Below are 27,447 nucleotides of genomic sequence, written 5' to 3'. Positions count from 1 at the left end.
CTTGAAATGCAAGCAAGATGTCCGCCCTTATATCTGTTAACTTCTCATCCAGCTTTTCATCCATAACTTCAACTAGTTTTTCTGTTAACTTCTCATCCAGCTTTTCATCTATAATCTCAGCTATTTGCTGTGAATGCTTTTCCAAAGCATCTTGCAAAACTTTAACTGTCAGAGCAGGCGAAGGTGGAGGTGCCGGGGGCAATAAAGCTTGCAACGAAGACTGCTGCACCGGGGAGGCCCCCGCACTTCGAATAACTTTGGAAGATTTAGCCGCCATTTTCCCCCACTGTTACTTACTACGCACTTTCACTTTCAAAGTCTGCAAAGTCCATTGAGCCAAAGATCAAAAGTCCACTTTCACCTTAATCTCCTGTATCGCTCTGCCTGCATCCTCGTTCTCCAGAATCCTTTCCTGCTGGCAGGGATGGTTGCGAACGCCTTGTTCTGCTCCTAAAAGCACGGAGCAGAAACGCTGCGCAGCCCGGAGCAAACCCAGGTTTCGGGGGGGCTCGATCCTTCAGCCGCCAGAACTTTAAGCTCTGGCGGCCCCGGAGAGCTCAACCCCTACCTGGGTACTCACCCCCTCCTCTTCTCCCGAGGAGGGGGCTTCCGAGCCGCCGAAACAGCTGATCGGCGCTGTTTTCGGCAGCTCTACAAAGCCGCGGAGCGGACAGCCCGAAAATGGCTGTCTTCGGGGGCACCTTGCCACCCAGAAGTCTAGCTCTTGAATATTCAAGTCAGCCTATCTTCAGCCCACCACCCGGTCATGAATGGTGAGGCAAAGAAGACTAACCAGCTGCTCCAACAATATTTGAGGTGTTAATGCACCTACAGCCAAGACAACTGGCCATCATTATTGCTCCTGGCAGAATTTTCTTATAACTCTTTCCACATATCAATTTCAATGACACACTTTCAAGCTCTGTATGGAACACACCCAAGAGTATTACCAGACAACCCCACAGAAGACACATCTGTCCCAGGAGCTGTTGATTTCTTACAGGAGCAACTTGCTACCCAAGCCCTATTGAAGCAACAGCTCAACCAAGCAAAGCAATCTTCCTGATTTTTAGTTTGCCAATTTCACCAATGCTTCCTTGAGAAGTCACGACTGGCCAAGCTTCTAGATCCCCGCACTGCCCGAATAACCTGCTGATGGAGTTACCCAGCCTCTATGGATCGCTCTGGGGGTTTATGATGTAAAAAAAAAGCTCTTGGTAAAGTATCTCAGCTTTATATGAGGCAAGACTAAGATTCACTGTGGGACTTTTAAGCTACCCTTGTGCCCAAGCACAAAGTCTTCAGCATTTACCCTATCAGTCCTGCTGCACAGGCTACGACTCCATCACTATGATCTTCATCTGCAGCAATATGGTCAATGAAAGACAAGATGAATTCTACTCTAGGCTGCACCAGCATCACATCCGCTGAAAAGGAAGCATAATTTAGTGTTATAGGATTACATTATAGGTTTATTTCTTCCTATCAATATCAACAATTTTGGAAGGTTTATCTTAGCATCCTGTTCAGTGATGGGCCTCATTCGAATCAGAGGCAACCTACAAAGTTATTGTTTTTTTCTGGCATTGCCTCTACACCTTCCTTGTACATGCTAGCTTAAAACTATTTTTAATGCTCATACAAAAACAGATGCATATCTATACACAAGAAACATAGCAGTATTTGAGAGAGAAGGGAAATATAGCTACAGGTGAAACTCGAAAAATTAGAATATCGTGCAAAAGTTCATTTATTTCAGTAATGCAACTTAAAAGGGGAAACTAATACAGTGGGACAAAAAAGTATTTAGTCAGCCACCAATTGTGCAAGTTCTCCCACTTGAAAAGATGAGAGAGGCCTGTAATTTTCATCATAGGTATACCTCAACTATGAGAGACAAAATGGGGGGAAAGAATCCAGGAAATCACATTGTAGGATTTCTAATGAATTAATTCGTACATTCCTCGGTAAAATAAGTATTTGGTCACCTACAAACAAGCAAGATTTCTGGCTCTCACAGACCTGTAACTTCTTCTTTAAGAGGCTCCTCTGTCCTCCACTCGTTACCTGTATGAATGGCACCTGGTTGAACTTGTTATCAGTATAAAAGACACCAGTCCACAACCTCAAATAGTCACACTCCAAACTCCACTATGGCCAAGACCAAAGAGCTGTCGAAGGACACCAGAAACAAAATTGTAGACCTGCACCATGCTGGGAAGACTGAATTTGCAATAGGCAAGCAGCTTGGTGTGAAGAAATCAACCGTGGGAGCAATTATTAGAAAATGAAAGACATACAAGACCACTGATAATCTCCCTCGTTCTGGGGCTCCACACAAGATCTCACCCCGTGGGGTCAAAATGATCATAAGAACAGTGAGCAAAAATCCCAGAACCACACGGGGGGACCTAGTGAATGACCTGCAGAGAGCTGGGACCAAAGTAACAAAGGCTACCATCAGTAACACACTACGCTGCCAGGGACTCAAATCCTGCAGTCCCAGACATGTCCCCCTGCTTAAGCCAGTACATGTCCGGGCCCATCTGAAGTTTGCTAGAGAGCATTTGGATGATCCAGAACAGGATTGGGAGAATGTCATATGGTCAGATGAAACCAAAGTAGAACTTTTTGGTAAAAACTCAACTCGTCGTGTTTGGAGGAGAAAGAATGCTGAGTTGCATCCAAAGAACACCATACCTACTGTGAAGCATGGGGGTGGAAACATCATGCTTTGGGGCTGTTTTTCTGCAAAGGGACCAGGACGACTGATCCGTGTAAAGGAAAGAATGAATGGGGCCATGTATCGTGAGATTTTGAGTGAAAACCTCCTTCCATCAGCAAGGGCATTGAAGATAAAACATGGCTGGGTTTTTCAGCATGACAGTGATCCCAAACACACCGCCCGGGCAACGAAGGAGTGGCTTCGTAAGAAGCATTTCAAGGTCCTGGAGTGGCCTAGCCAGTCTCCAGATCTCAACCCCATAGAAAACCTATGGAGGGAGTTGAAAGTCTGTGTTGCCCAGCGACAGCCCTAAAATATCACTGCTCTAGAGGAGATCTGCATGGAGGAATGGGCCAAAATACCAGCAACAGTGTGTGCAAACCTTGTGAAGACTTACAGAAAATGTTTGACCTCTGTCATTGCAAACAAAGGGTATATAACAAAGTATTGAGATAAACTTTTGTTATTGACCAAATATTTATTTTCCACCATAATTTGCAAATAAATTCGTTAAAAATCCTACAATGTGATTTCCTGGATTCTTTCCCCCCATTTTGTCTCTCATAGTTGAGGTATACCTATGATGAAAATTACAGGCCTCTCTCATCTTTTTAAGTGGGAGAACTCACTGTATATAAGATAGACTCATTACATGCAAAGCAAGATAGTTCAAGCCGTGATTTGTCATAATTGTGATGATTATGGCTTACAGCTCATGAAAACCCCAAATCCACAATCTCAGAAAATTAGAATATTACATGCAATCAATAAAACAAGGAGTGTACATAGAACAATATCGGACCTCTGAAAAGTATAAGCATGCATATGTACTCACTACTTGGTTTGGGCCCCTTTTGCAGCAATTACTGAAAGCAGCTACCATTGTCCCGGTCCCCAAGAAAACTGAAGTTGAGTGCCTGAATGACTACAGACCTATTGCACTAACTTCTGTAGTCATGAAATGCTTCGAAAGATTGGTTCTCCAACATCTCAGGACATGCCTCCCACTGGATTTTGATAAACATCAATTTACCTATAGGGGAAATAGGTCAACAGACGATGCCATAGCTACTGTTTTACACTCTGTAGCAAGTCATCTTGAGAAACCTGGAAGTTATGTCAGGATGCTTTTTGTTGACTATAGCTCGGCTTTCAACACCATTTTGCCGAGCATTCTCATCGAGAAGCTGACTGACTTGAAATTCTCCCCCGCCATCTGCCATTGGATTCAAGACTTTCTTAGGGACCGGTTACAAACAGTGAGGGTTGGGTCTGCTTTGTCCACCCCCCTGAAGCTTTGCACCGGCTCGCCACAGGGCTGTGTGCTTAGCCCCTACCTGTACTCTTTATACACATACGACTGTGTATCATCTGACCCATCCACTGCGATAATTAAGTTTGCAGATGACACAACTGTGGTGGGTCTCATTACAGGTGGGGATGAGACAGCATACAGCGCGGAGGTACAAAAACTATCCATATGGTGTAGTAACAACAACTTGAACCTGAACATCAGCAAGATGAAAGAGATGGTGCTAGACTTCCGGAGGAAAAAGGAGGAACCTGCCCCACTTTACATTGGGGAGGGCTGTGTGGAGAGTTTCCTCCTTTAAATTTCTGGGAGTCTACCTCTGTGAAGATCTGACCTGGAAAGTTAATACAACCCAGGTGGCTAGAAAGGCCCAACAGAGGCTTCACTTTCTCAGGGTCTTGCGGAAGAACAGGGTAGAACGGCTAATGACCCTCTTTTACCGTTCTACTATAGAGAGCGTCCTCTCGTATGGTATTGTGGTCTGGTATGCTGGTCTGAAAGCCGCGAATAGGAAAGTATTACCGAGGCTGGTGAGTACAGCACAAGACATTGTGGGCTGTTCCCTGACACCACTGGATGACATCGTCAGGGCTCGTTGCCTTGGAAGAGTGAGGAAAATTCTCAGGGATGACTCACACCCTGGACGGTATCTCTTTACTCTCCTACCATCGGGTAGGAGATATATGAGTATAGCCAGCCGCACCAACAGGGTGAAAAACACCTTTTATCCGTGGGCTGTTAGGCTTTTGAATGAGAAATAACGTTTGTGAATTTTATGCAGAATTGACTTGGGAGGCTGGTGTGTGGTGTAGTTGGTTCACATGGTGTAGTAAGATGGAGGGTTTGTTGTCACTGTGTGTTGGGGGGGTGGGAGCACAAAGGGAGGCTCAGCTGATCTCTATGTATACATAGTTGTACTTTGACAATAAAAATTCATTTAAAAAAAAGGTAATCCCACGGTCATTGAACCAGGTTTTGGTGCTTTTGGCAGTGTGGGCAGGTGCCAAGTCCTACTGGAAAATGAAGTCAGCATCCCCATAAAGCTCGTCTGCAGAAGGAAGCATGAAGTGCTCCAAAATCTCCTGGTAGACGGCTGCATTGACCCTGGACTTAATGAAGCACAGTGGACCAACACCAGCAGATGACATGGCTCCCCAAATCAACACAGACTGTGGAAACTTCACACTGGACTTCAAGCATCTTGCAGTGTGTGCCTCTCCATTCTTCCTCCAGACTCTGGGTCCTTGGTTTCCAAATGAGATGCAAAAGTTGCTCTCATCAGAAAAGAGGACTTTGGACCACTGAGCAACAGACCAGGTCTGTTTTACATGCAAAGCAAGATAGTTCAAGCCGTGATTTGTCATAATTGTGATGATTATGGCTTACAGCTCATGAAAACCCCAAATCCACAATCTCAGTAAATTAGAATATTGTGAAAAGGTGCCATATTCTAGGCTCAAAGTGTCCCACTCTAATCAGCTAATTAAGCCATAACACCTGCAAAGGGTTCCTGAGCCTTTAAATGGTCTCTCAGTCTGGTTCAGTAGGAATCACAATCATGGGGAAGACTGCTGACCTGACAGTTGTGCAGAAAACCATCATTGACACCCTCCATAAGGAGGGAAAGCCTCAAAAGGTAATTGCAAAAGACGTTGGATGTTCCCAAAGTGCTGTATCAAAGCACATTAATAGAAAGTTATGTGGAAGGGAAAAGTGTGGAAGAAAAAGGTGCACAAGCAGCAGGGATGACCGCAGCCTGGAGAGGATTGTCAGGAAAAGGCCATTCAAAAGTTTTGGGGACTTTCACAAGGAGTGGACTGAGGCTGGAGTCAGTGCATCAAGAGCCACCACACACAGACGGATCCTGGACATGGGCTTCAAATGTCGTATTCCTCTTGTCAAGCCGCTCCTGAACAACAAACAAGGTCAGAAGCGTCTTACCTGGGCTAAAGAAAAACAGACCTGGTCTGTTGCTCAGTGGTCCAAAGTCCTCTTTTCTGATGAGAGCAACTTTTTTTTTATTAAAGAGTTTTACAAAAACAAAATTTTACAATATATCCCCAAATCCCTCCCACCCCAAACCCACCCACTTCCCCCCCCCCCACTTCCCAGAGCTAAATACAGGATTATAGTTACAATAATCATATTCTAAATAAAAATTATGCATAATATACAATTAACCAAATTCATAATGCGCTTTAACTCTCTTTTAACATAACTACAAACAATGTACCAATAACAATATCCCACTAAAATCTACTCATAAGCTAAATGGTACTTTTTGGTCCCATATTTGTTTTGAATATAATTTATCCATCTCCTCCAAACTGAAATATATCTTTCCTGTGAATGATCCTTCAGATAAGCAGAAATCTTAGACATTTCTGCAAGATTCAAAACTTTAAACACCCATTCTTCTACAGTGGGCAAACTATCCTTCTTCCAATATTGTCCCACCAGTAACCGTGCTGCCGTTATCATGTTCAACATCAAGTTAGTTTCTTTAACATCACAATCTACAACAATGCCCAATAAAAACAATTGCGGGGAGAACTTTATCTTTCTCTTAAAAATCTTTTGAATGTTCCACCAAATTTTGATCCAAAAAGCTTTTATATTTCTACAAGTCCACCACATGTGAAAATAGGTAGCTTCTAAACTACCACACCTCCAGCATTTAGACTGTACATTAGGATACATATTGGACAGCTTCTTGGGATCCAGATGCCATCTATAAAACATTTTATAAAAATTTTCTCTTAAATTTTGAGCCTGGGTAAATTTAACATTTCTGACCCAAATTATCTCCCAGGTGTCCAGCGAAATTGGTTCCTGAATATTTTGTGCCCACTTTATCATGCAGTCTTTAACCAGTTCCGTTTCCGAATCCAATTCAATTAAAGCATTATATATCCTCTTTATATGTGCACAATTTGAATCTCTAATTTGCTTTACTAAATTTTGATCTGGTCTGTTGCTCAGTGGTCCAAAGTCCTCTTTTCTGATGAGAGCAACTTTTGCATCTCATTTGGAAACCAGGAACCCAGAGTCTGGAGGAAGAATGGAGAGGCACACACTGCAAGATGCTTGAAGTCCAGTGTGAAGTTTCCACAGTCTGTGTTGATTTGGGGAGCCATGTCATCTGCTGGTGTTGGTCCACTGTGCTTCATTAAGTCCAGGGTCAATGCAGCCGTCTACCAGGAGATTTTGGAGCACTTCATGCTTCCTTCTGCAGACGAGCTTTATGGGGATGCTGACTTCATTTTCCAGCAGGACTTGGCACCTGCCCACACTGCCCAAAGCACCAAAACCTGGTTCAATTACCGTGGGATTACTGTGCTTGATTGGCCAGCAAACTCGCCTGACCTGAACCCCATAGAGAATCTATGGGGCATTGCCAAGCGAAAGATGAGAGACATGAGACCAAACAATGCAGAAGAGCTGAAGGCCGCTATTGAAGCATCCTGGTCTTCCATAACACCTCAGCAGTGCCACAGGCTGATAGCTTCCATGCCACGCCGCATTGAGGCAGTAATTGCTGCAAAAGGGGCCCAAACCAAGTACTGAGTACATATGCATGCTTATACTTTTCAGAGGTCCGATATTGTTCTATGTACACTCCTTGTTTTATTGATTGCATGTAATATTCTAATTTTCTGAGATTGTGGATTTGGGGTTTTCATGAGCTGTAAGCCATAATCATCACAATTATGACAAATCACGGCTTGAACTATCTTGCTTTGCATGTAATGAGTCTATCTCATATGTTAGTTTCCCCTTTTAAGTTGCATTACTGAAATAAATGAACTTTTGCACGATATTCTAATTTTTTGAGTTTCACCTGTATATTTAAACAGGAAACATTACAACTGCTCAGGATGAACTCAGGAAGAGGGGCTCTAAATGGAAACCTATACTGAAAGTAGCATTGGTGCATGTACCTGTTTCAAGTTGGGAAAGGGCTGTGGTTACTCTTTTTTGTAAAAGTATAGATGTAAACAAAGGGCATCTGATAACTTGGCCAAGACTGTAAAAATAGGCCATTTATGATAACTCCACCTCTAAAAACCAAAAATACCCTGAAAGTCCATACAAGGAGAATAAAGAATACAACCACGTTCTACAATGCAATAACTCCAATCTAAAAACAAAGCAAATTAAGAGGCTTGCACTGACAATTTCCCATTATTATTAACAGGAATAAACAATGGCAGAAACTGAATCTCATACACAGAGGTTAATATTTGTGGCACTTGGGAAAATGAAAAAGGGACTCACGATGTACATTCTCTTGATCTCCTTTCAGACCCTGAATGATGCCTGTGTATGCTTCCAGGCAGGTCTCTCGCAGTTCATTCAGGTAGTCTACCATGTCATAATCAGACTAAGGCCAAACATAAAAAAGAGTTAATTTGGGATTACTGTTCTAGCTACCATCCATCCATCCATCTATCCATCCATCCATCCATGTTTCCCTAAAAATAAGATTTTTTTTTGCCCCCAAAAGAGGCACTAGGTCTTATTTTCGGGGGATGTCTTACCCCGTCTCACCTCGCAGCGGTGCTGACAGCTCCACCGGCACACTTCTTCTGCGGCCACTTGTGCACGTCACCCCCCAGCCTGCTCTGATGGCGAAATGCAGTCCGGGAGGTGCTGTACGCATCAATCCGGAGTTCCATTCTCAGCTGCAGAGGCTTTTCCTGAAGACCTCTGATGGCAAAATGGAGGCCGGGGGTGACACAAGCATGAACAGCGGTGAGCAGCGGTGAGCAGCCACAGAAGAAGTGGGCCAGCAAGGCAGGTGTCAGGGCATGGGAGGCCTGGCTGCAATGGTAAGCAGGTGCGGGGCGCGTGGGGCAGCTCCACCCCCACCCTAGCTTGACTTTTAGGTGTGCGTCTTGCCCCAAACCTAGGGCTTATTTTTGGGGTAGGTCTTATTTTTGGGGAAACACGGTATCTCCTCAAACATATGAGAGCCCCAAAGATTCCTTACCTTATCAACCTGGGCTTGAGAAGCCTGCTGTAGAGTATTCAATACAACTTCTAAGTATTTTTTAAATTCTCCTCCAATTGCAAGAGCAATGTCTCCAAATACTGAGAGAATTTGTGGTTTAACAGACTGGTGCACATTTTCATTCTGTAAAGACAAACCGTCATTTTATTCACAAGAAGCATTTTAGCTTTTAGAAATTACATTGTTAAATTGGATACTTAAATTTTATCAGACACTGTCCCCAAGATGTTCAGGACTTTTCCCATTTTATATTAACAAAATTGAAAAGTATTTTAGCTCTCAGCATATTTCCCTCATTCAATAGGCCTCAATCTTCAAATACAGAAAGGACTATATATACCCCCAAGTCTCAGCAACCCAGTATTACCCATCATAATATTACTACCAGATTTGCTGGTCACTAAAGGTTAGCCAACTTAATCCATTTGGTGAGCTATAGATGAAAATACATTTTTAAAAAATAGGTGTCACGTTATTAACTGTCACTCACTAGGTAAGGTAAAGGTTCCCCCGCACATGTGTGCTAGTCGTTTCCAACTCTAGGGGCCGGTGCTCATATCCATTTCAAAGCCGAAGAGCCAGTGCTTGTCCGAGGACATCTCCGTGGTCATGTGGCCGGCATGACTAGATGCCAAAGGCGCACGGAACGCTGTTACCTTCCCACCGTAGTGGTCCCTATTTTTCTACTTGCATTTTTACGTGCTTTCAAACTGCTAGGTTGGCAGAAGCTGGGATGAGTAACAGGTGCTCACTCTGTTACGCGACACTCGGGATTTGACCCGCCAAACTGCCATCTGGTCGTCAAGCTCAGCGTCCTAACCCACTGAGCCACCGCGTCCCTATATCACTCACTAGAAGGTCTTAATAGAAATTATGACTAATAATTTTCATAATTTCATACATAAATTAGAAGTATATTTTTCTGTTTATACTGCTTGCTTCCTTTTCCTTTGTCAGAAACAAGCGATAATATCAATGTTTACACTTCTGCTAGGATTTTTTAGGTTTCTTTCAATGATAGATGTGGAATTTTCCTTTTGTTTTTAGACCATCAATTTACTCACCCCCAAATTTTCTAAAAGCAGCTGCATAACCTCATCACAAAATGGCAGAATGTTGGACTGCAGAGCCCGACATAAGTCACCCACTAGACCCACTGCAGCCAAGCAGACCTGCGAAAACAAATATACCCACCACTTTCACGAGTCACTTTATACCATACCTCAGGCACCAATCATTATTTCCTTGTCCTATTACAATACTAAACAAAGCCTTCAAGATAATTCCTCAATTGTGACAGCATACTTCAAAGACACATAGTGGGGTGTTATTTTTTGGTTGAGATCTTTATTTTTTGTTAGCTTGATAAATGTTATTTCTTTTAGAGTTGGGAAGGGTAGCACCTGGCCTCTCCAAAAGTTGCTGGATTACAGATTTCATCAGCCAAGGAATTATGGGCCACAGTCTGAAAGTGAGAATTAAAATTCAGCCCACATTGGAGAGTCCACAAATTCCTTATCCCTAAGTTAGAACAATGGTTTTCTTCTTTCATCTCTAATAACTTTTTTACTTAAGAATTTAACAATTGTTTAGAAAGTTATACTAGAATGAAGAACAAAGTACAGTGACAAAAAAATGCAGGTAGTCCTCAACTTATGACCATCCATTTCCTGACCAAAATTATGATGGCACTGAAAAAAGTGACATGTAACCAGTCCTCACATTTACAAATGTTGCAGCATCCCTGCAGTCATGTGATCAAAATTTGGGTGCTCAGCTACCAGCATGTACTAACAACGGTTACAGTATCCCAGAGTCATGTGATCACCATTTGTGGGCTTCCAACAAAGTCAATGGGGGAAGCTGGATTCACTTAACGACCATGGTGATTTGCTTAATGACTGCAGCAAAAAGGTAAAATCAGGCATGACTCACTTAATGACTGCATCACCTAGTAACAGATGTTTCAGTCCCAAATATGGTCATAAGTCAAGAACTACCTGTAAGCATGAGTAAAAGCACTATGGAAAAATCTTTTTAGTGATAACGTTCTCCCCTTCTCTTCCATTTGTTTCCCCAACCTAGTATTTGTACTTTACATGTAAGAAGATAACTAGCAATAACCTTCAAGGTTAAGTCCTTTCATCTGTTATTTTGGGTTGGTCTCATGCCTCTTTTCCTGGAAACAATATTCCAAATCTTTAAATTTCCCTTGCTATGTGATGTACATTATATAAGGGAGACATTATTTATACTAAATTTGGTTAGACGTCTATTATGGATATATACTTTGTCATTGCTGCATATTCTCCAATTCTGGTCTTCCAATCTTGTATGATTGGCTAAGTTTCTCTTTTCCAATTTTGTGTGCCAAATTTTATACCAATTTTCCATTAAATTCCAACTTGAAACAAATGTTATTGATTTTTCCCATATCTCTTCCCATTGTTGTACTGTAATTACTACTTTGAGGTTTTGCATTCACTTTAACATATTTTTTCATTTCTTCTATTTCCATGTCATATTTCAGTAACAATTCATATATACATCCTAATAGGCAATCGTCATTATGTTTCAGTGTTTTAAATTGTGTCATCCTTCTCAATTCAAATTTTTTATTAGTTTATCAGAATATAAAATACAAAGGAAAATGAAAATAGTGGGAAACTAGGGGAAGGAAAAAGATTGACTTCTGACTCTTTTTAGCACAGTAGAAGATAACATTACAGCCTCAGCTTTTTGCTTTTACACATTAACATACACTAGATGTGTTCTTTTCTTTACACAAAACAGTCAATTTAACCATCTCTACTTTTTTCTTGTGGAAAGTAATATATATTTCTGTTTGCACTTATTAATCTTTATATTATCTTCATTTATATTAACAAAATTCACTACACTTTTTCAAACTCTTTAACCTTAAAGGGAAAAAACTTTTTTTAACATCTTTTAACAACTTTTCTTTAAAAATATTTCTAAAGTCAATTAATTCTAGTACTGTAAATGTTTTTTGAAACTTCCTCTTAACACACAGTACATACTTTCAAATTCACTTTCAGTAATATTTTACAAACTTTAGTAATTACTCAAGCATTATAAAGAAAAGAAATCCATTTTCAAACCCACTTTATAAACACAAAAACATATATTAGAGCTTTCTTTTGATTACATATATCAGACTAGTAAAATGCACCTCAACTCCAATTGGCTCACTCCCTCCAGCTGCTCATCATAAAATAAAATGTTTTTCTTCTCTGGAATGTCTATCAAGTAATTATAAACTTCTCTTTTTCTCAAGGGATTCTCAACCTAGTTAGTATCCAAGAAGAAAAAGTCCCAAACGTATTCTTTTGAAAATTGTAGTTTTACTTGGAACTCTTCTTTCAATTGTGCTGAAAGGCTTGTATTTAAACCATAATCATAACAGAGATTGGTGTCAGATTTATATTCCAAAATTACAGTTAAGTCCTTTGAATTGGCAGGTACTTGTGGAATTGCCTCAGTGGTTTGGTAACTTTCTACACATTCTAGAACTCTCCCTAACAAAGGAGAGTAATATAAACTAAGGGAACATGGTTCCCTTGTTAGTAGTTGAAGTTTTGGTCCAGAGAAAACTCCCCCCAGACTGGTCAGTCGGGCATTTGCACTGGAAGCCCAAGTTATCCTTCTCAAGGTCCTTCTATTTCTTTCTCAAGATAACACTTTATTCTTCCAGCAATTTCTTAATATTCCAACTTTGGTAAGTTCCTACCTTCACTGATCAGTTCCGCTTGGCATTCTATAGTCCATTGTAAAGGCTGAAAATGTTGGGGCTTGCCCCCCCACCTTTTCCAGTTTTTAGTAGTTCAGTAATAGGCATGGCGATTTTCGCAAAGGAGGGGATGAATTCCCAATAGAAATCAGCGAACCCCAAAAACCTTTGAAGTTGCTTGTGGGTCCATGGAGGATGCCATTCCAGCACAGCTTTGACTTTGGCAAGGTCCATTTCCACTCCCTCACTAGAGATTTGGTAGCCCAAGTAGTCGAAGCACGTCTGATGAAAATCACATTTAGAAAGTTTGGCATAGAGACTAGCTTTCAACAGTTTCTTGAGCACCTCCCGAACTAACTTGACGTGTTCCTCCATGGTTCCAGTATAGATGAGGATATTGTCACGGTAAACCAAACCCCCCTTGTATAGGTGATCATGCAGCACTTGATTTATCAGTTGCATAAACACAGCAGGAGCTCCTTGGAGAGTCCGAAAGGCATCACTTTGAATTCGAAACTCCCTAAGGGGCAATTGAAAGCTGTCTTCCATTCATCCCCCTCCCTGAACACAACAGATGCACCAATGAATCTCCAATGTTCCTTTTATTCCGGAACGCCAGCAGTTTCACACAGTCGACTGTTAAAGTCTTTAGTTGCCTCTAAACAATGGAGCTCGCTCCCTTTTCCTCTGCAAGGGTCTCCTAAAACCCAGAGTTAATCTCAGTCTCTCACCACACTTGCAGCAAGAGTCCTTCAGGCAAGCTGGCTTTTTTCCAACATAAGACACACGGACATGCTCAGAAGGCACTCCGACTCCCAGCGCCACAGGATCCGAGGAAAACTCTGGCAAGTTTCCAAACAAGAGCCAGGAGTTCCAAATAGAAGTGGTTGACCAACAGGGAGACAACTAGTTGTCTGCCACACCTATTCGTCTCCGCCCCTGCCTTTTATCCACAGCTGAGAGTGGGGCTCTGTTAGCAGCGGTGACTCTTCTGCCCTGAAGATTGGCGCATAGCCTCTCACTGTTCTCCTCTTCTCAGCCTCCGCCGCACGTGCGCATCAATTACTGGCCCCATGTGATCCTCCTCTCCTGAATCAGTTGCCTCAAGGCATGGAGGTCTCAGCCTTTCCATCTGGGGGCTGGCGGATGGCCCAGGCTCCGCCTCTGTCCCTGCCTCAACAGCTCCATTCCTTTGTCCGCATCGGAGCTTTCAGCTGGCCCTGACACTGGGCCGGACGCCCACTCCTGTGCTTCTTCCTGAGTCGGCTGCAGAGTTCTCTGTTCTGTCCCAGCCCACGTGAGTCCTTGTTATGCTCACAAGGAGAAACCCCTCTTTCAATCAAGCAGGCAGGAACCGCAGGAAAAACCCAACCTTTTTTTATTCACAGACCTGAGTCAATGTCCAAGACAAACACAGTTCACAGAAACTTGATCCTGAACACGAACAGTTGCCTTTGGCAACCAGCACCTCCCACACCTTCCCTTTTATCATGCAGCCAAGTCATGGCTTTCCTAACGCCTGCTCCTTTGCCTTTGGAGCTGCCCCATTGTATTCCTTTGTCCTGCTCTCTTTTCTTGCCGGTGCTGTCGCGCATCCTGGATATTTCCCAGCTGCGCTTCGTCACTGTCGCACTCAGACTCCCAGCACAACTGTGTCTCAGCCTGAGCACCAGTAGAGGGGCCAGGTTCCTTGTCAGACTGTAAGCCTTGGAGCTCCTCAGAGCCTTCCTCTGATGTCACTCCAGGCCCCTCCTCCTCCTCTGAGTCCTCAGACTCAGCTGCCGGATCCACGGGCTGGCAAGGAATCAAAACATTCTCCGGCGGCTGACAAGCCACAACACTATCCCTCACCGCAGGGCCCTTCCCCCGGGGCTGATGATCTGGGTGCGGCTGTGAAGGAAACTGGGTGTGGAACTCTTGGACCAGTGCAGGAGCATGCACATGGGCCACATCCTTCCACATGAAGTCCTCCGGTCCGTAGCCCTTCCATTCAATGAGGTACTGGACACGGCCCTTAAGCCATCGGGAGTTGCCGATGCTGGTGACCTTGTATTCGGCGGTGCCGTCATCGCGCGCCTCCAGGGATGTTCTGGTTGATGGAGTGGGCAGTCTGGCCGCTCCAGGATGTTGGATCCCTGGTAATTGTTCCACGGCAGCCTTTAATGTCTCATAGGCTCCCCCTGAACTCCGATGGCAGCAGCCCCCTTTATCTCACTGAGGTCGGTTGGTGGGAGAGTTCCCGTGGCTAGTCTCAGAGTTCGCATGCCGTTCTCCCACCAAATATTGGGATGCCACTCAAGCCAAGCCAAGCCTAGAATCACAGTCTCTTTCATCTTAGGGACTACCACGAAGCAAATGATCTCCCAGTGCTGTCACATTTCCAGATGCAACAGCTCTGTTAGGTGCATTGCTGGGGAACCTCCGATAAGCGACCCATCTTCCTGTTCAAACTTCATGGCTAGGGGCAACAGTTTGGCACGAATCCCCAACTTAAGAACTGTGGGCAAGTTAGTTAAGCATCTGGTCCAGTGTTCTGTACCAGCCTGCTACCGGCCCTGCAGAAAAGGCAGGGACAACCCCTTTTACAAGAAGGCAAGAGGCTGGAATTACGCCTGCCAAATTTATTGCTACAAAAACAAACGGAACAAGACAAACCAAGAAACAGGAGCTTTAAGAAACAGGAACTATCCAAGCGGTTGCCTTCAGCAAACCAGCCCTCCCACACATTCCCCTTATATAGAGTTCAGGGCGTGGCTTCTCTCTGCCTCCTTCCGAGGAGCCCCATTGCCTTCCTCTGTTTACTCCTAATTGACTGCCTCCTGCGTCGGGCGTCCTTGAACAGGGCCAGCTGTGGGTCATCTTCATCCACGCTGTCAGGCTCACACAGCTGGGTCTCCGTGGTGACCAAGTGGGAGGGGCCTGGCTGAGGGCTCTCATCAGCAAGATCTTCAACCCCCTCAGCAAGGTCTTCAACACCCCCCCTCCTCCTCTGAGTCATCCGACCCAACTGCCGAACCCACAGGCTGACCCTGAATCACAACATCCAGCCTGAGTCTATTAAAACATCTAAATCGGTTTGGGCCCCCGTCTTTGGCACTATAATCTTGGCGGGAAAAGCGAAAGGTGTGATTGGTCGACTTACCATCAGGTCGTCTTCATCATCCTCATCGCTAGCATAAGGTGCTGGTAGGGGCAGGTGTTCAGGTGGGGGTCCTGCTTTCTCCCTGGGGCGGGGAGGAGATTTAGACTGCTTGCTCCTGTTTGCCCCAATTGGACTTCTCTCCCGTCCTCCTTGTGGTGGTGGTTTTCTTGGCTTAGCAGTTGAAACTGGTGCAGCTTTTGCTTGGGGAGCAGAGGCTAAACACTCAGCAGCACAATGGCCCTGCTGCCCACATCGGAAGCATTTGATGGGAGCCCTGGTGGCCACTCGAGCATCCGTAGTTTAAGTGGCTTGGGGTCACCATCCAAACAGGTGCTTCTCCGGACCTTGTCTCAGCTTTGGCTCGGTGGCAGTTGGTCTCTTGACACGATCCAATTTGACGTCCAAGGTTACTGTCATGTTATACCACTCTCGCAGCTGGTTTGGAGTCCCTTGGTAGATGCATGCTTGGAGCAGGTCGTAGTCCAGCCCTTGTTTGAAATAGTGGATCAGGGACCGTTCTGGCCACTGTCCCAGGTGACCAGCAACTCTCTGGTACTCTTGGACATATTCTTTCGCCAGGCGACCTCTCTGCCTCAAGTGATGGATCTCCTTTTCTGCTTGCAGGGCTTGGGATTCATCCTCAAACCTGATTCTCAGCTGTTCCGTGAATAAATTCACATCCAACAACTCCGGAGCCCCTTTATCATGAAGTCTGGTCACCCACTCCACAGCTTCCCCTTCCATGTTGGTCGTCACTGCATTCACCATTGTGGCATCGTCAGGATAGGTGTGGGCATAATGATCCATATGAGAGCCCACACTTGGTTTAGGAAGAACGGCAAGTTCTCGGGGTCTCTATCGAAAGTGGGCTTGATCAGTGGTGGCTCCAGGTGTTGCAGTGGCAGGTATACTGGTTGCTGAACAGCTTGCTGATCTTGGGGCTGAGGCCGCATCAGCCTCTGGAATCCCCTCTACTGGGCACCTGGGCTCACAGAGTGAGGCTGCTGCAAAGGGCTTTGCTGGGATCGAGAGCTCAACCCTGCGGCTAATGGAGGAGTGGGTAAAGCGGCACGGGCGCCAGCAACAGGACTGGGACTTTGGCGAGGGGGTGGAAGTGATGGATAAGTCTTTGCCTTAAACTTTTCACTCATATTGGGCTGTAGGAACCCCTTCTTTGACTCCCAGCTGGTCAAATTTCTCCTTTAGGTGCTCGACTGAAGGAATGTGAACTATAGTCTGGTACTTCCAGTCAGCGGAATTGTCCCATCCAGTCGATCCCTTCCCTTTCTTCTGTGCTGCAGAAGATGGACCTTGGAGTGGAATTAACAACAGCTCCTCTTCAGCAGGCTTAGGGGTACTTCTACACTGAGGGATCTGTTCCAATTAATAGAGGTCCGCCAGGATGGTGGTCTCCTCTTGAGGCATCAACTTCCCTGGCTGGATTATCCTGCTTTTTGGCCAGGCACTCGTCATCAGACCCTCTTCAGTGACCGGAGCATCTGCTTGCGCTCTGATGGCTGAATCTCTGCTGCAATTTGCAGTGGATTCCTCTTTTTTCTCCATAGCAAGATCTTCACTGAGTCTTCGCTGTCCTCCCAAAGTGGTGGGTAGGCAGCCAGGGCTCAGCACCCCAAGAAAGAGAGCATTTTGAATGAGATTTGGTTTAATGTCAAGGTTCCGATAGGCAAGACCAAACAAATCAGAACTCTGAGGCTTGAAATTTCCTCAAAGAACATGTTTATTGGTTACATAGTATCAGCATGGTCAAAAGTGAAACCAGCATGTGAAATGACTGCCTTTCTTTGGAAATTGGAATGTAAACTGATCTTTTCCAATCCTAAGATTTTGAATAGCTCAGCTGGAATACTGTCACCTCCACTAGCTTTGTTGTTGCTCAGCTTTTCTAAGGCCCACTTCACTTCACATTCTAGGATGTCTGGCTCGAGGTCAGTGACCACCTCATCGTGGTTATCAGGGACGTTAAGCTCATTCTTGTATAGTTCTTCTGTGTAATTTTTCTACCTCTTCTTAATCTCTTCTGCCTCTGTTAGGTCCCTGCCATTTTGGTCCTTTATCATGCCCATTTTTGCATGAAACGTTCCCTTCATCTCTCCAATTTTCTTGAAGAGATCTCTGGTCCTCCCTATTCTATTGTTTTCTTCTATTTCTTTGCACTGTTCATTTAAGGTGGCATTCTTATCTCTTTTAGCTATTCTCTGGAATTCTGCATTCAATTGGGCGTATCTTTCTTTTTCTCCCTTGCCTTTCGCTTCCCTCCTTTCCTCAGCTATTTACAAAGCTTCCTCAGACAGCCATTTTGCTTTCTTGCATTTCTTTTTCTTTGGGATGGTTTTAGTTTCTACCTGTTGTACAATGTTGCGAATCTCTGTCCATAGTTCTTCAGGCACTCTATCAGATCTAATTCCTTAAATCTATTTGTCACCTCTACTGTATATTTGTTGTGATTCAGGGTCAGCCTGTGGGTTAGGCAGTTGGGTCGGATGACTCAGAGGAGGAGGAGGAGGGGGGTGTTGAAGAGCTTGCTGAGGGGGTTGGACAGCTTGATGAGAGCCCTCAGCCAGGCCCCTCTCATCTGGTCATGACGCAGACCCAGCTGTGTGAGCCTGACAGCGTGGATGAAGATGACCCACAGCTGGCCCTGTTCAAGGACGCCCGACGCAGGAGGCAGTCAATCAGGAGTAAACAGAGGAAGGCAATGGGGCTCCTCGGAAGGAGGCAGAGAAGCCACGCCCTGAACTGTATTTAAGGGGGAATGCGTGGGAGGGCTGGTTTGCTGAAGGCAACCGCTTGAAAAGCTCCTGTTTCTTGGTTCGTGTCTTGTTCTATTTGTTTTTGTAGCAATAAATTTGGCAGGCGTAATTCCAGCCTCTTGCCTTCTTGTAAAAGGGGTTGTCCCTGCCTTTTCTGCAGGGCCGGTAGCAGGCTGGTACAGAACAATATTCAACAGGGATATGATTTAATTCATACCTGAGTGGCCTAGTGCTTTTCCCTACTTTCTTCAGTTTAAGCCTAAACTTTGCAACGAGAAGCTCATGGTCTGAGCCACAGTCAGCTCCTGGTCTTGTTTTTACTGACTGTATAGAGCTTCTCCATCTTTGGCTGCAGAGCACATAGTCAATCTGATTTCTGTGTTGACCATCTGGTGATGTCCATGTGTAGAGCCGTCTCTTGGGTTGTTGGAAAAGAGTGTTTGCTATGACCATCATATTCTCTTGACAAAATTCTATCAGCCTGTGCCCTGCTTCATTTTGTACTCCAAGGCCAAACTTGCCTGTTATTCCGGTTATCTTTTGGCTTCCAACTTTAGCATTCCAATCCCCCATGATGATAAGGACATCATTTTTTGGTGTTAGTTCTATAAGGTGCTGTAGGGCTTCATAGAACCGGTCAATTTCACCCTCTTTAGCACCGGTGGTTGGGGTATAGACTTTGAATACTGTGATATTGAATGGTTTGCCTTGGATTCGAACTGAGATCATTCTGTCACTTTGGGGATTGTATCCCAGTATTGCTTTTCCTACTCTTTTATTGACTATGAAGGCTACTCCATTTCTTCTGAGGGATTCTTGCCCGCAGTAGTATACCTGATGGTCATCTGAATTCAATTCACCCATTCCTGTCCATTTTAGTTCGCTGATTCCTAAGATGTCGATGTTCAGTCTTGTCATCTCTTTTTTTACCACGTCCAGCTTGCCTTGATTCATGGATCTTACATTCCAGGTTCCTATGGAGAAAAAATCTTTACAGCATCGGACTTTCCTTTCACCACCAGATACATCCACAGCTGAGCGTCCTTTCGGCTTTGGCCCAGTCGCTTCATTCTTTCTGGCACTACTAGTACTAGCCCTCTGCTCTTCCCCAGTAGCATATTGGACGCCTTCCGACCTGAGGGGCTCATCTTCCAGTGTCATATTGTTTTGCCTTTTGGTACTGTCCATAGGGTTTTCATGGCAAAGATACTGCAGTGGGTTGCCATTTTCTTCACCAGTGGATTACGTTTTGTCAGAACTCTCTGCTATGACCTGACCATCTTGGGTGACCCTGCACGGCATAGCTCATAGCTTCATTGAATTACGCAAGCCCCTTCGCCACGACAAGGCAGTAATCCATGAAGGGGTCAAATGTACTACCTCCTCTCTTTTAAAAGCACAGCTTCAGATTCCTGCAGATTTCTAGGATTTGATATTCCATCCCCACATCCATTCAAGTATTTGCAGAAAGGGCCTGCTCCCTTCCATGCACAATACTGCATTTTAATTCAGTTTTGTACCACTGCTGCAAAGCTTTTAATTTGTCATCCAGGCCTAGCCATTATCTGCTTCTACACCAAATGGGATGTTTTTGGATAGGAAGTAACAGATGACTGCAGGGACTGTGTTTGCTGGGTAACTTGAGTAGGTATCAGGCTTAGCATGGTGGGAATCTTTATGCTTGCTGCTGCTCCTGGGACTGTAAGCAACTTTACTGCTTATGTGTAAATTGTTTTCAAAATTTGAGGAAAAACAATGCTGAATATAAAAAATGTTTCTAAAATATTTTTATCAGAACCACAATTAAACCTTTGTCCTCCTTAATCCACCACCAAGAACTCTGTATCTTTCTAACCTGGGCTTATCATTTTTTAAACAACTGATATACGTACTACCGAATTTTGTTATAATCTAGGCCTCCAGAATGTTGCCAAACTGCATATGATGGACAAAATAATTCTAAAGCAGTTAGAATAAATGAGAATACCTAGACAAGAAAAGAGAAAAAGAGATAAAAACATTTCAGCTGCTTACAGCCACAGGATTCAGATGTGATTATAGGTTAAAAGAATACTTTTTGTTCTCATTAGTCCTCGAATTACAACCATTCATTTAGTGACCTTTTGAAGTTATAATGTCACTGAAAAGGGGACTGACGACTATTTTTCGCACGAACACTGCAGCATCACCATGGTCACGTGATCAAAATTCAGACACTGATTCATATTTATGACAGCTGCAGTGTCCCAGGGTCATGTGATCACCTTTTGCAACCTTCTGACAGGCAAGGTTAATTGGGCAACCAGTTTCACTTAACCGTGTTACTAACTTTACAACTACAGTGATTCACTTAACAACTGTGGCAAGAAAGGTTGTAAAATGGGGGAAAATTCATTTAACAAACGTCTCACTTAGCAACAGAAATGTTGGACTCAATTGTGGTTGGAAGTTGAGGACTACCTGTATATGTTTTGACAACTACCTATCTTCACTGATTCGGAAATAGAATTACTGCTAAGTCTTAAAAACACTAAGAATAAAAGAATGATACCATAATTCTCTCCAATCCCAGCAATACAGGTAATCCTCGACTTACGACAGTAATGGAGTCTGCCCATTTTGGTCATAAGGCGAGAGGACGTTAATTGAAACTCAAGTGACAGAGCCCTCATCCTGGATCACCCCAATGCATATGTTAAATGAATGTAGGGGGTGAATGCAGGGGTCGTTAAATTTGCATGGGGTGCCTCAAGGATGCCTGCCTTGGGCATGCCAGGGCCTCACCCACCCCAAGATACTCCCGTGCTCTGCTTCCTTTCCTTGGAGTCCCCACAGCCATCTGCAGAACTCAGTATTGTGGGCCGTTCTTACTGTTTTAAAAGGAAGGGGGAGAAACAGCATGTTGCTGTGAGATGGAGAACAGACAATGAAGGGTTAAGTGTTAAGGGCAATGCAGAGGGAGGGGAAAGAGCAGCTTTGCCTTCCAGGTCAGGTTTCAAACAAGGCAAAGCAGCTGCCTCTTCATCACCCTCTCACTGTAACACACTGCTGTTTCTCCTTTTGAAATTCTTTTCAGGAGGAAATATTGAAACTGCAAGGCACAAACTGTGGCCCATTATCCTGTTTTGAGTTAAAGAGGCCACGCAGAAAGGCAGAAGGTGGGGAAAATGCTGCTTTGCCAAGGTCAGTTTGCAAACGGCTACTCCACGTGGCCCAGTAAGAACGGCCCACTATACTGAGTTCTGCAGATCTTCAGAAGGTAAGCAAGGAATTGTGAGGGGTGGAACGGGGGGGGGGGGGGGGGGGGAAAGCGGACCCAGTTCCTTTGGGTACCTGGCAGGGCAAGGATGGGGGCGGGCAGAGATAGGTGGGCAGCATTTCTGCAAAGTTATGAAGACACCCAGTTATTTGTAAGTGCAAATGACTGGAAAACTTTTGTAAAATTCTTATCTTCGAATCATGATCATATATGGCTTTTAGGAGGTATGTTGTAACTTTGAACGGTCACTAAATGATCTGTCATACCTCGAAGATTACCTGTATTAGAAAAACTACCACCTAATCCCAAATGTCAAGGCATGGAGTTCATATCATAATATTGAATATTGAATACAGACACAAACTAATCCCAACTGCTCTCTTGAGACAATGAGGAGGACCTTACCTGATATTCAGCATAATTTTTTAAACCAATACTCAGGAAAGGTTTGAAGGCATCCATGTACTTGAGAAACTCCCCTCCTAACACTGAGCAAAATGAAAGGTTAAAAACAGTTATGAGAGATCTAAAATGAAGTTGATATCTATAGCCTAGATGGGCTTGTAGCTCTGAAAACTCTAGGGATGCAAATTCCCCCATCCATTTTTTCTTTTAGTAACCGTAGGACCACCGATTATGCTACAAATATTCAATAAATAGTAGTTAACATAGTTACTGCCATTCCACAACAGGAAAAAATAGGAAAATATATAAATTTATTAACATCTCTTTAATTTCTCTGCATCATAACTCTAGCAATAATCACCGCCCTCAACAATGTGCACGTGCAGCCCCGCGCGTGCATGTGCAAGCAGGTTGTGTGCACCCACAGCGCGCGTGCTAGTGCCCATGTGCCAGCGGGCCACTGGCACCCCACGCATGTGCAAACGAGCTGCTAGCGTCCGTGTGACGCTGCTGCTAGCATTCCCGAGCATGCACAAATGGGGCCGCTAGCGTCTGCATGATGGTGGAGTTAGCATCCCTGCGCATGCGCAAATGGGGCCACTAGCATCCACGTGATGGTGGAGCTAGCATCCCCACACATGTGCAAATGGGGCTGCTAGTGCCTGTGCAGCAGTGCTACCATGACTTGGGGCTTGCCAGCTATTCCCGGGGCCAAGTGGCCAATAGGCCACGGCTAGGTACCGGGCCACGGACCATAGGTTGGAGACCCCTGTTCTAGGACACATATTTACCAATGAAAAACCAAAATCATGAATCAAGAATAGAAAGTGACCTCCCATTGTTTTTTTAAAGAAATCAAATACACTTTCTTATTCTAAACATTGTAAGGAAATTGGGAGCAGGGAAATGTTCTTTGTTTCTGTATGTCAACAATTCTGCCTTTCCATATTGGACCAGACTATTCCCAGTCAATGGGATTTGATCAGATGACAAGATTAAAAAGCTTAGATACAAAACAGATATTTTTTCACACCCAGTTTCATCTCCATCCATTTATTTGGAAAGAAGTTTTCTTGTGTTTGGTGGCATCTTTCACAAGAGAACAAGAACTGCTGCAGCCAAGTACCATCTTGGAGGAAAAAAAATTCAAACTAATAAGGACCCGAATTCTCAGCGAGAAATTTAAAAGTGTCTTCTCTTTCTCTATAAACCTCTTGTTCAAATCTGTTATATCACTTCCTGTCTCCCTGTACTGTACTATTCTCAGAAACAAAATTCACAAATGTGTTTTTATGTCTTCTGTTTCTATGTTGTACTATTACATAATAAAAAACATAAATTCCTTTATATCTTTTACTATGCACAATAATCTAAGGACAGAAAAGGAATTTTTGGCAAAGATTTCTGACAGCTATTATGTATGAAACACTTTACATGGTACAGGTAGTCCTCAACCTATGACCACAATTGAGCCCAAAATTTCTGTTGCTAAATAAGACATTTGTTTTGCCCCCATTTTACAACCCTTCTTGCCACAGTTAAGTGAATCACTGTAGTTAAGTTAGCAACATGGTTAAGTGAATCTGGTTTCCCCATTCACTTTGTTTGTCAGAAGGGTATAAAGGGGATCACATGACCCCAGGACATTGCAATTGTCATAAATGTGAGTCAGTTGCCAAGCATCTGAATTTTGATCACGTGATCACAGGGATGTTGTAATGATTGTTAAGTGTGAAAAACTGTTGTAAGTCACTTTTTTTAGTGCCATTGTAACTTCAAACGGTCACTAAATGAACTCTTGTAAGTTGAGGACTACCTGTATTATGAACATGTGTAAGTATTATGTGTTCATAATCAAGACAGAATTCCTTTGAGCTTGTTCCATAACAGCATATCAATATCTTTTTTATTATCTGTACTGGAATCCTTACCAATTAAAATGCCCTTATAATTTTCTGATATCAACTGATCTGCCCCACCTAGGTCTTAGCCCACAAGTCTGTTCTACATTTATATTCTTATGTCCAGAACCAATATAGAAGTCTCCAAATATATACAATATCCCAACTGTAGCATAACACTAGAATTTGGACAGCCTAAGGTTTAGTAATATATTCATAGAGACTTCAATGTTAAAAAAATCCCTTCCTGTAGGCAAAGCATTTACCTTCTACCAGAGTGCTAACAGCCATGAGGGCATCCTCTTGGACACCTCCTGATCCTGCTGTACTTTGGAACATCCTCAAAAGAGATGCCATCACCACATCTGAAATCTGCAAAGCATCCTGGTGCTGGACTTTACGAAGGACATTCTGTTTGATGAAAGGTAAGATGAAAATTTAGCTGGAAGCTTTCTTGTAATGCTGCTCCCGACCCCCACCCCCACATTTCACTTCTAGTCAGCCTATATTTTTCTCTTATCTTGTGAATAAACAGGAATTATGCAACTGGAAAAATCTACAAGCAAATCTTTAATGACAACTATCACCTATTCCATGGTAGATGATACTCTGAATTCTTTTTAGCTTAGAAATAAGTCCTAATTTCTTTGGTATCTAGCAAAATACAATGGAAGAATGAGAGTTATTTGCTAGCTTTGGCTGAGCATCAGCTTGAATAGAGTGACTTTATCTGTGCAAAAGCTCTTAAATCTCTTTGCTAAAGCAGTGAGAGATGGAACCTCTTTCTCTGACATACCAGTTCTGGGATCAGTTGAAGAGAGGTATATATGCAAGGTATTTGTCTTAAACAATAATAAATAAATAAATAAATAAAAATAAATAAAAATAAAAATAAACAATAAACCATTTGTATTCCTTCATTTTTCTATGTATCACTGTTTTTCACAAATTCAAGCTTGAACCAAGGGGGCATTCGATTTGTAAAAAGTCCAATATAAATCGGTTTCCTCCTGATAACTGCTTGTTCTTATAATATGTGCTTTTGGAACATCTTTACAATCAAGTAATAAATGCTAAGTTTTTACCTGCAATGTAGCACATAGCAAAGACTGAAGATCATTGAACTGGATTCTGTCACTTGTGCTCTGAATATGAGACTGGAGAGAAAATACTGTTTAGCATTTGAAATGTTCTTTAAAGCTTTTTATATCTATTGAAGAACTCATATGTATCCAAAATTAACTTGATTAGGAACATGAACATCTACAGTCAGAACAAATTCTGATCTTAAGTGTTCATTTGAATGGGGCTATCCATGTCCATCTTTCTAACAGATTGTGAGGTTTAACAACTTGTGCTATGTTTAATTAAAACAGGGGTGTCAAACTCAATTTCATTGAGGGCCACATCAGCATTGCAGTTGCCCTCAGGGGGTCGGGTGGGTGTGGCCTGGGTCGGCGTGGCTAAAGTGCGTATGGCCTACTGGGTGGGCATGGCCAGCTCTACATCGTTCGCATCAAGGGTGCCTATGGGGGCCTGGGCAGGAGTGGGACAGATCTGAGGGTCTCTGGCAGGAGGAGGGTCTCTGGACCAGGGCCAAGGCAGTGGGGGCCATTCCCTCACTGTTTCTAGGATGGCTTCGCGGGCCGCATGAAACCACTTCACGGGCCGGATCTGGACCCCGGGCCTTGTGTTTGACATGTCTGAATTAGAACATAACAGTGGTGACCAGACTACAGGCATATGCATATATTGGAAAATCCCAATATAGGCAATATTTTCCTCCAGCAATAGATATTTTAATTTCAATGTTAGCCAAAGAAATGTTATAGGAATCTCAGAAAGCATGCAAAACACGCACAAAACAAAACATAAAATACACAACTCTCCAAGTTGAGCTTTCCTGTTCTAAAGATCATCCATTTTGGGGGATACTATCACCAACATGCACATGTTTCAGCCATCCAAGCTAACCTCCATTTGAAGCACTTGTTGCAGCCGTTCCATGATAACTAAAGTTGTCTTCTGGACAGCAGGGTAACAGTCCTTGGCACTATTTTTCACAATTTCCATCAGAGCTTCATATGCAGCACTCCTCAAGTTGTTCTGATGACCATCAGGCCTGAAACAAAATATAAACATAAGTTGCAAGAGTACATTAAAACAGACACAATTAAATGCCAACCAACTCCAGAAGACTATCTACCGAAGTGGTACATCAACGGAAGGCAGGGTAAAATGTTCTGTTTGTGTTTTTTGGGGGGTGGGGTGTTAAAAATGGTGGCAAAGTAGAAAAAAGAGAGAGAATTTTGTTACCTGCTACTAGGAATGAATAAGGGCTAGACCTTTCCATCACTCTTAGCTTATTAGCAGTGGCTAAACACCATTCCTAATATGTGACTATTTTATTGGGGCACACTCATTAAATCACTTGGATTAGATGGTATGTTGGTTCTGAGGTCACATGATAGCATATTATAGGTAATTCAAGATGGCCAACTACAGAAAGATGAGGAAAGTCCTCTTCTCTGTGACATACTCTGCTACTTTAAAATTCTTTGGTATGAGAAAATTAATGGATCGAGTGTGGTGGTTCAGTGGCTTAATGACGCTGGAGATGGACTATGCTCCAGCAGTTCGAGTCCTAGCACTGTGTGGCAGGGTGAGCTCCCTGTCACTCGCCTCAGCTTCTTTCCCTCTAACAATTCAGAAGCATGTTCTATGCAAATAGATAAACACGTACCACTTTGGTGGAGAGATGAGCTGGTGCTCCGTGCAGGCAGTCAATGCCTGCCAGCTCTGAACCTTCCCATTTGCAACACCCTTTTATGAGGCAGCTCTGGGGAAGGGAGGGGGCCTAGGATGACGCTGCAGGAAGAGCCGCTCATCTTTCTTTCTGGTGCGAAGCCAGCTCGCTCTCCTGTGGTGCACCTTGGGAAGCATGCATGTCCTACAACAGAGCTGGTAAATTGGCAACCAAACCACTACTTGGCAATTGCAATGTGGTCTCCTGGCTAATGTAACAATGCCAATAATAATAATAATAATAATAATAATAATAATAATAATAATAATAATAATAATAATAATAACAACAACAACAACAACAACAACAACACAGTTGTAGAGAACCTAAGCGTACAGCTGATTGATATAGCTGTACCAGG

General features: G+C 43.5%; 1 protein-coding gene across 1 annotated transcript in view; it reads right to left on the bottom strand.

Moving 5' to 3' along the window:
* LOC308676253 (importin subunit beta-1-like) overlaps positions 1 to 27,447 on the bottom strand; it is a gene marked incomplete at its 5' end in the record, with an annotated part of 67,778 nt that overhangs the window by 21,535 nt on the left and 18,796 nt on the right. The window contains 8 exons of the mRNA XM_081342067.1: positions 1,313 to 1,427; positions 8,316 to 8,421; positions 9,031 to 9,174; positions 10,116 to 10,223; positions 22,380 to 22,462; positions 24,547 to 24,691; positions 25,366 to 25,437; positions 26,255 to 26,402. Coding sequence (XP_081198193.1) covers positions 1,313 to 1,427; positions 8,316 to 8,421; positions 9,031 to 9,174; positions 10,116 to 10,223; positions 22,380 to 22,462; positions 24,547 to 24,691; positions 25,366 to 25,437; positions 26,255 to 26,402 — 921 coding nt within the window. The remainder of the gene's footprint in view (positions 1 to 1,312; positions 1,428 to 8,315; positions 8,422 to 9,030; positions 9,175 to 10,115; positions 10,224 to 22,379; positions 22,463 to 24,546; positions 24,692 to 25,365; positions 25,438 to 26,254; positions 26,403 to 27,447) is intronic.

The sequence above is a fragment of the Vipera berus genome (genome assembly GCF_964194415.1).
Source record: "Vipera berus genome assembly, chromosome: W".
Classification (NCBI taxonomy): Eukaryota; Metazoa; Chordata; class Lepidosauria; order Squamata; family Viperidae; genus Vipera; species Vipera berus.
The sequence above is the reverse complement of the archived record's forward strand: the minus strand, read 5'-3'. Positions and strand labels throughout refer to the sequence as shown.